Source organism: Adiantum capillus-veneris, chromosome 7 (assembly GCF_014529385.1).
Source record: "Adiantum capillus-veneris isolate H3 chromosome 7, ASM1452938v2, whole genome shotgun sequence".
NCBI lineage: Eukaryota > Viridiplantae > Streptophyta > Polypodiopsida > Polypodiales > Pteridaceae > Adiantum > Adiantum capillus-veneris.
Genome location: NC_140937.1, coordinates 105,453,966 through 105,463,327, shown reverse-complemented (window position 1 = coordinate 105,463,327; position 9,362 = coordinate 105,453,966). Strand labels below are relative to the sequence as shown.

At 40.4% G+C, this 9,362-nt stretch overlaps 1 protein-coding gene and 1 pseudogene across 1 annotated transcript; both read right to left on the bottom strand.

Moving 5' to 3' along the window:
* Positions 1-3,462: 3,462 nt before the first annotated feature.
* LOC147454371 (ATP-dependent DNA helicase RRM3-like) lies at positions 3,463-4,611 on the bottom strand. Its single transcript, XM_086517037.1, has one exon. The coding sequence runs from the start codon at positions 4,609-4,611 to the stop codon at positions 3,463-3,465; it is 1,149 nt and encodes a 382-aa protein (XP_086373163.1).
* Positions 4,612-8,149: 3,538 nt separating this feature from the next.
* Positions 8,150-8,772, bottom strand: LOC147454370 (uncharacterized; annotated as a pseudogene).
* Positions 8,773-9,362: the final 590 nt, after the last annotated feature.

The window sequence follows — 9,362 nt, the reverse complement described above, 5'->3', positions numbered from 1 at the left end:
TTAGGATGATGAATTTCCCATCTCCCAAATTCTCCGTGTAGACGCAGTGATCCGAGTTGCATCTTGTGAATCCATGATCCAACATCCATCGATCAAACTTCAAGTACCATTGTCTTGATGCTTGCTTTAAACCATACAAGCTCTTCTTTAATCTGCAAACCATTTTCTCCTTACCTTTTACTTCATACCCCTTTGGTTGAAGCATGTAGATTTCCTCCTCTAAGTCACCGTGAGGGAATGCCGTATTTACATCCATTTGCTCGAGATTTAGATCATGAGCAGCCACAAGGCTTAAGACAAGCCTAATTGAGTTCATTTTTACAAGAGGAGAAAATATTTCATTGAAGTCAATACCTTTCTTTTGAGAAAAACCTTTTACCACAAGCCCAGACTTGTACCTTTTCTTCCCACCTTCTTCTACCTTTAGCTTGTACACCCATTTGTTTTGAAGTGCCCGCTTACCTTTAGGCAACTCAACCAACTCCCATGTTTGGTTGCGATATAGTGAGTCCATCTCCATTTGCATGCTCTTCGTCCATTCTTCTTTGGATTCATGTTGCATAGCTTCTTCATATGATTCCGGCTCTCCAGAATCTGAGATCAGGAGATGGTTGAAGGAAGGAACAAACCTTTCTGGAGGTCTACTTGCTCTTGTAGATCTTTGGGGAATAGGTTGAGGCTCCCCATTTGGTTGACGTTGTTGCACATTGTCACCGTTTGCAGTCCTTGAGTCTTCACCGTCCTCAAGCTCCATGTACTCATCACCTGTTTCTTTTGTTTGTTTTCTTTCCAAGTAATCTTTGTACATATTTTGTTCGTTAAAAATTACATCCCTACTCCTTAAGATTTTACCATCTTCAGGATTCCATAGGCGATACCCAAAGTCTTCTTCTCCATAGCCAATGAAGAAACACTTTTTGGACTTTGCATCTAACTTTGATCTTAGGCTTCTATCTATGTGCATGAAAGCCTCACACCCAAACACTTCGAGAAATGCATAATTCACCGGTTTACCTGTCCATGCCTCTTCTGGAACTCCCCCATCCAATGCCGTTGAGGGTGACCGATTGATTAAATATACAGACGTACTTACAGCTTCCGCCCAAAGCTCAAGCGGTAGGCCTACATGTAGCCGCATGCTTCGTGCTCGTTCCATGATTGTCCTGTTCATCCTTTCCGAAATCCCATTTTGTTGAGGTGTCCTTGGGGTTGTCCTTTGCCTCCGAATGCCATTGCTAGCACAAAAGCTTAGCTGCAATATTCGCCTCCATTGTCTGATCTGAGGCATTTAACCTTGGTACCTGTTTCATTCTCCACAAAGGCTTTCCACCTTTGAAATATGGAAAATACATCGGATTTATTCTTCATGACATAAACCCATGTTTTTCTAGTCGCATTGTCTATGAATGTTACATAGTACAATGAGCCACCAAGTGATGGTGTACTTGCAGGACCCCAAACATCAGAATGAACCAACTCAAGTTTTTTATTTTTTCTTTCATTTTCTGATTTTTGAAATTTTACCCTCTTTTGTTTACCATAAACACAATCTTCACAGAACTCTAAGTCCACTTCTTTCAAACCTGGTAGAAGCTTCTTTGTTTGAAGGATTTGCATTCCTTTGGCACTCATATGCCCAAGTCGGTAGTGCCACACCGCACTGTCAACTTCTGTAGTTGCTACACAAGCTGAAGGTTGCGTGCTAACAGTACACAAGTAAAGTGTACTGACTTTTTCACCCTTGGCAACCACCAAAGATCCCTTTGAGATCTTCCACCGTTTGTTTCCGAATGCAATTTTGTGACCTTCATCGTCCAATTGTCCTGTAGAGATCAAATTTTTGCGAAGAGAAGGAACATGCCTAACATCTTTAAGCTTCCATTCATTTCCATTAGCAGTTTTGACAGAAACTGTACCTTTGCCGACAATCTCACAAGCTTCATCATCTCCCAAGTATACATACCCAAAATTACCTTTGGTGTAGTCTTGGAAATGTTGCTTGTGTGGTGTCGCATGGAATGAAGCCCCGGAATCTACTATGCAGGAATTAGACACATTGTCTAATGAGAGAATTAGAGCATCTTGCTCTACTTTACCTGCCACATTGGCCTCCGATGTTGGCTTGTTGTCTTGAGACTCTGTCTCCTTCTTCTTCTTGGACCAGCAATCCTTCTTGACGTGGCCCTTCTTGCCGCAGTTTCAACATTCAAGAACTGACTTTGTACGTGACTTGCTCCGCCTTGAGCGATCACGACCCTTTTGGTTTTTGAACCTCTCCTTAAGCCTTCCTCTTGTTTCCACTGATAGTGCAGCACTTGATGATTCTCTTGTGATTCTCCTTCGTATTTCCTCGCTTAGGAGAACACCCACAACATCATCAAACTTAAGAGTATTTGTGCCAGAGATAGAATTACTCACAACCATCACAAGGCTGTCCCAACTATCCGGTAGAGATGATAGTATAAGGAGAGCTCGCACTTCGTCATCGAAATTTATTTTCACTGATCGAAGTTGACTTATGTTTGTGTTAAAGTCATTTAGGTGTTCTGCAACTGAACCATTCTCTGTCATCTTTAGATTGAACAAGCGCTTCATAAGAAATACCTTATTGGATGCCGATGGTTTCTCGTAGAAGTCGTTAAGTGACTTCATCAAGTCCTCCATGGTCTTCATCTCCGAAACATTGAAGGCCACCGTTGATGCCAAGCTTAACCGGATTGTTCCCAGTGCCTTTCGATCAAGGACAATCCATGCTTCATCTGCCATTGTTGCGGGCTTCTTTGCAAGACCGCCAAGTGGCAAATAGAGGTCCTTCTGGTAGAGATACTCTTCAATCTACATCTTCCAATGTTGGAATATTCCAACGAAAAAAAAAAGTCTCGGGGGCCTCCACCCCTGAGGCCTTTAAAGTTGCCCCTGATTCTTGTCCGTGAAAATTTTGGTTTCCGGTGAGTGATTTTTCTTCACGCACGTTGGCTTCTCCTCATAATGGGGGCCTTACAAATGTGCGCTTTTACCACAGAAAATTACAAGGGTAAATCAGGCTCCATACTTAACATTGTGTTCGCAGATTGCAACTTCATGCAAGTCTTCTAGTAGATTGAAACACCTATTTTGTTGTGGTGATGGACATGATTAAACTCCGGTGCAAGATCATTGGAAGGATTTTTTTGTTTTGTTTCTTGAAGGCACAAAATGTCGGAACTTGCAAAATTCAAATCCTGTTTGATATGGCAGAGATATTTTTGACTAGAAACGATGTTCAATGATTGAATGATATGATGTGTGTGTTTGTATGCGAATGAAAATTTTGTGAAGTATTCCCATTTGGCTTCATTGCTAAGGCAATTAAGCTCATCAGGCTGTGTAGACTAATCCATGTGAGTTTATTGATGTTGGATCAAAGGCAACTATGCTCATTGTCAAGCCTTGTGATCGATGGATAGTGCGTGCTTTGGCTGCCTAGATTGGAAACTGGGTTCGAGACACAATGTTCAATGCATTTTTCCCAACCTGAAATTCTTTTGTTGTTTGAAAAATTGGTGTCCATTGGGGGTCAATGGAAAGCGTGTTCAGGTGTTGGTGCACATGTCGTTGTTTGAAGCCTGTTGAGCGATCAAAAAACTCTATCCATGCAATAGGGGATGGAGGTTTGCTTTGCACAAGTTTGAGAATTCCATCTGCGCCATTCACAAGACCATCCCAGATATCTATATTCCCACCACAAATCTCAACAATCATTCTTGCTTTAAGCTCCAAGGTCGAGGCCAAACCTGCAGTGTTTTGTGGGGTGCTTGGCACGACAAGGTTTTTTGAGCAAGTTTTATGATGGTTGTCCTTTGCATGGATAATGTATGCGTGAGTATGCAATTTCTCAAAAACAAGGTGGTTATGTGAGTCCTTCAAGTTATTGGTGAAGTACAAATGGGGTGTTGTTAATTCGTCAAAGACCTTATTGCAATGGTTGATATTCAGGAGTAACAAATCCTCGTTTGTGTGTTTCGCTTTGCGCACTCTGTTGATTACATCAATGAAGTCATTGTCTGATTGACGCATTGTTTTTGTCAGCTCATAGCATTTTATATGGGTGTGCCAGAACGAAGGTGAGAGTAGTTGCAGAGAATCTTGTGGTTCGCTAAATATCCAGCGGTCTCGAACTGGGCTTGCTTGGCATAAGTCACCACAAAAAATGACATCTAGCCCGCCGAATGGCTCTTCGTGATTGTGTTTAATTGATCGTAGTCTTGTTTCTATGATCTGCAAGAGTCTATTTCCAATCAAAGATGCTTCGTCAAACATAACCAGTTTGAGGTTTTTATAGAGCTGTGAGAGTTCGGCAAGACTTTTGGAGGAAAGAGAAGTGCTTGGTTGGAAGACAAGGGGCAAGCGCAATGCTGAGTGGATTGTTGTGCCTCCAAAGTTGAAAGCTGCTTTTCCTGTATATGCCATTAGCAATGTTGAAGGGACTTCAACATCTAATTCGAGAGAGCTATTGTAGTGGCGGATCAAGCCTTGAATGATTGCTTGCAAAGTGAAAGTTTTTCCTGTTCCTGCACCTCCAGTCAAAAAGAGATGGATTGGTTGAGTTGGTTGCAAGCGTTTCCTAGTCATGATGTCATAAAAAAGGGAGCGTTGCTCAATGTTCAACTTGGAGATAAGTGAGTGGTATTCTTCATTGCACAATGCTAGTTTTCGAAATGTTGGGAAGGATCTTGTGGTTGGCTTCCTTGTTTGAATATCAAGGGCCAACTCATATTTGTAAGGCTCATTATGCTCAGATCTTGAGGATGAGGGCAATGAAAGTGTTTTAGTGCTTGTTGCTTCAAGTTCCAACTTACTGTACTTTTGACAATTCCCATCTATAATTGTAAAGTTTGTGGCATATTTGTCTTTCCAACATTCAACACTTGTCTCAAAGGTTTTCTCATCGCCAATAAATGGGAGGAACAACAAACAAAGTTCATGGTAATTCTACTCTTTGTCCTTCTCTACATTGAAGTTAGCGTACCGTATGATTCGACGTTTCTTGGATTCATGAGTGGAGCCACGTACGTATTGGTAGTTGCTTGCGTAATCAACCAAGCATATGTGTGCTAGCTTATCTGAGCGCTGAGTGTATTTGGTCACAAGGTCGTCAAAAAAAATGCTTGTATCATCAGGATTCAAAGTGTTCAAAGTGGCTCTTTGTTTTAAGATCAATGTGCGTTGGCTTTCAAAGTCTGCATTGATAAACACAAATTGTCTACTTGCACTATGTAAGGGCAATGAAAGAGAAATATATGTTGCTTGTTGTGATGTCATCTCTTGTGTGTTGATCAAAGCGTTGCCAATTTTTTTGCAATCGATCTAACGTTGGCACATTCGTTTTCTTGCAATCTTATAGTATGTTCTTGATGGTTTTGCTTGCAGTTGAGTCATTCTATGTCATATATGATGTGAAATATGCTGCAGCGCCATGGCCATTGAAAATAAATTGAATGTCAATGTTTGCATCCCATAGAAGACACAGCTCTTTGTTGAAGTTGTTTGTGTAAATGTCCTTTGGATCTCTTTTCAAGAGCAGTGTTGGCTCTGTGATGCTTACAGAAAGGGATTGGTTGTATACTTCTTCCGTCATACCCAAAGAGGTCAACCATTCATCATATGACATAGTTGAATCATGTCCAAGAGCAAGCAATCGTTCTTCAATGCAAATTTTTTTTTGCCAAGAGTACTTCTTTCTCTGTTTGGGATAATGTGGGTGGATATAGCACCAATGTTTCTCGAGAGGGAGGACGTGGGAAACCAAAGCGACACATGCTATTGCGTTTTTTGCATGTTTTGCGATGAAAGTGAGTTTGTATGTCTCTAAGAGACTCATGTAATACATTCATGTCAGTAGTGATATGTGTGTCAACAAAACGTATTGTATCATTATGTGGGGCACTACCAAAGAGAGGTGCATTTTTTACCGAAAGAAATCCATGATCATGTTGGCTGCCTCTATTTTGAAATTCAGTCACAAAAAAGTAATCCACTAATTCACCAAGGATGGTGTTATTACGCTTCAACTCCTGTTTCATGGCTTGAAATCTATGCACATAGTATCGAGCTGTTGTGACAAGATCGCACCGGACAAGTGCACGTATGAATGAAGCTTTGTTTGGGTAGTCTGCCTCTTTGATATGAGGATTCAATCTACACAAACAATCTTTCAAAGGGTTCCATCTTTGCTCCGCACATGAAAATGTAACAAAGAAAGTTGGCTGGCCTAATTGACGGATCATTGCAAACACATTTCGCTTGAGATTCACCTTGTAGTCGATTGATTTGCGCAGTGATTGAAAATCATGGTAACCAAGCTCAGACGATAGCAGCTGTTCAATGTTAGTGCTCGCCTGAACATCTTTTGCCTGCAATTGGCTACCCCGCAATTTTCCCTTGCGCAAGCGTACCCAAATAGACCCAATAACTTTTGCAATAATAATTTTCATTGTTTTGAAGAAAAGATTTTCAATGTTGCTCACAAATCATCTATCCACATTCTTAAGCTCCCATTGTGCTACTTTTTGATATTTTTTCTTTGCCAACACATGATACTTTCTTCTTTGACCAAAAAACAATGTTGGAAATGACAACTCCTCACAAGATTCATCATAAAAAATGCTTAATGGACTAAATCCCTCACAAGGGGCTATACTTTCAACTTGAGAATTATGGTCCACAACTTGTTGTGCAGAGTAGATACCATGCACCAAAGTATCCGCAGGATTACTCTCATCGTCAATATCTTCTTGGTGTGGACTATAAGCAAGATCAGCATGGAGTGTGAAAGAAGATGACCAAGACATATCAATTGTAACACCATGATCAATGTACAACGGAGTGGCCAAAAGGTCGGCCAAAGCTTGGAGAACACAGTTTGGGCGCACAATGCCACTCAAATAAGCATGATCATATTCAAGCTTACGTTTAATTTCTACAAGGATAGAAGCTTGATCATCAGAAAAACGTGGCAACACCCTTTGAACTCGTGATAGGTCCGCCATTACATTCACAATGCTTCCACGCAAACCAAGTTGACCTTCAAAGTTTAGCTCTCGAATTTGTGCGAATGGTATGCACAAGGATACAAGACGACTCTCTACTGAATTCAATTTTTCTACGGAGGGTATTTTGCTATTGAATTGAAACTCTCTTTTCAAGCAAAACAATGGTTCTTCTTGTTTCTTCAACATAGCCTTGCATGAACAACACACTTGCAACTCTTTCTTTTGACCAATGACCATTGATTTTATTTACTTGAGAAGCAAAAATTCCACCTTTGACATGCTACGCAAACTATGGCGAAACAAGAGAGAACCACACGAAGCACAAGCGAAAGCAGGGACATCTTCAATCGTCTTGACATACAGAAGAGTTCTACTAGATGAAATGGTAGACCTTCTTTGACAAATTCGCAATGACTTGGACATGTTATAAATTTTTGTCTTCACTTGTTTGACACTAAAAGAGTTTGGAAACAATTGCAAAAACATAGAGGCAATTTCTTGGACAGTGACATCATGAGTTTCAACAAGTGTTGTTAGACACAAGGTAGCTTCTTTACTCCATACACAATGTTTACGTTTGGGTGGATGATCTCCACACGGATACCATAAAAAACAGCCACGAAAATTCAACACCACAAAAGTTGGGCAAGTGGACGAGGTTGCACATTCACGTTCACCGAAACAACGGACTTCATTTAAAACATCGCTTTGGTAAAAGTAGAGTTTGCACATTGCAAAGAACATCTTGCAAAACAAAGTTACCAAGTGCACACTTAGCATCATTGACGAATGCCGACTACCTAAAAGCGACGTCAAAAATTATTTTTGATTAAAAGAAGGTGATTGTACATCAACAAACCAAGGATCAACCCGCACTTTCAAAATATCTTCGTTTTTTAGTTCTATTTGTTCTAGAATTTCATTCACAATTTTGGATTCAAGACATTGCAAAGAGAGGGACAAGTGAAAACCATGAAGCAAACTTAGCAAAACATCTTTGTTCTCTAGAAAATTACAAGTAAATATAGGATCAACATGTAGATTTTTTCCATCTGCGTACAAAATGATATCATATGCCATTGTTGCAAAAAGGGAAACCTTGATATCAAGAACACAAACTACGTGCCCTTGAATGCAGTAACCTGTCCCACCTTGTTAATAGTGAACCAACCAGCCTTTTTGAAGTTCAAGAGTGAATATTTTAACTCTACCAAGATTTGATCAAAGAGATGCAAGAACGGACGAGAAAATCCAAGAACAAAATCAACTACAGCTCCTTGCAAGATAACAGAAACAACCTCTCCATCTTGGGGATATAATTTAGCGGGCAACATAGGCTGCTTGGTGATTGTAGAGAGTCTACCACAAGAGTAGCAAAATGGGTTACTCGCTTGCCGACTCACATTGAGACCTTTGCACACACCGCACAAGTATTCGACATCCAAGCTATTCACACTCACAATCTACAACGTACCAAACACCTGCAAATTCAAAAATGACCATAAAAACAACATAAACTCATTTTTTACTAATATATGCACACAGCAATTACCTTCTTCTCAAAGCCTAGGTTCGTGACTTGTTTCAGCAAGTATTCTTGGAAGACACTAGCCAAAGATAGAGGAAGCGAGCACAAGATAGTAGCGTCAACTACACTAAGGGTGTTTGATAGATGCTTGAAGACATTGATGTTACGAGCGACACATGAGTAATATCCAACTTCTTTTACTTCATGCACCATAAACTGATAGTCGACCCGTCGAGTAGGGACAAAGAGAAGCTGCCATCAAAATGAAAACATGAGCAAAGATACATTTGTGTTGCAAAGAAGCTTTATCAGCACTCACACTAGCTCGATCGCTTGTTGAAGGTCCATCAGCCACAACTAAACGAAAGCTAGGAGTTCCATCTCTTTTAACAACATTCTCTATTTTGACAACAATAAAGGCAACTTTTGAAACAAATTCAGTAGCACTTGTGCTTTGAGAGAAAAACTCTTTGATTTTCTTCTCAAGATAAAGTTGAAGACAACAGTCAAAAGCCTCGGCTTTGACAACCAAAGTCGTAGCATCAGCATACAAAGCCCACAAGCAAGTTCAGCCGTCCTTGGCAAGTGCCCTTTTCACACATGCACCTTCAAGGCGAACAAAATCATTGACAACAAAGGCCTCAATAAACTCTGAAAGGTAGATCTCAGTCACAACAAATGTTACTGTATGACGAGATTCCCTATCTAGAAGATCCGTACGCAGATATCTACCGTAGGTAGACTTTGGAATCTTGTAAGTGTCGTACTTACATAGGACTTTTCCTTCTAGAGAAAACCTAAAA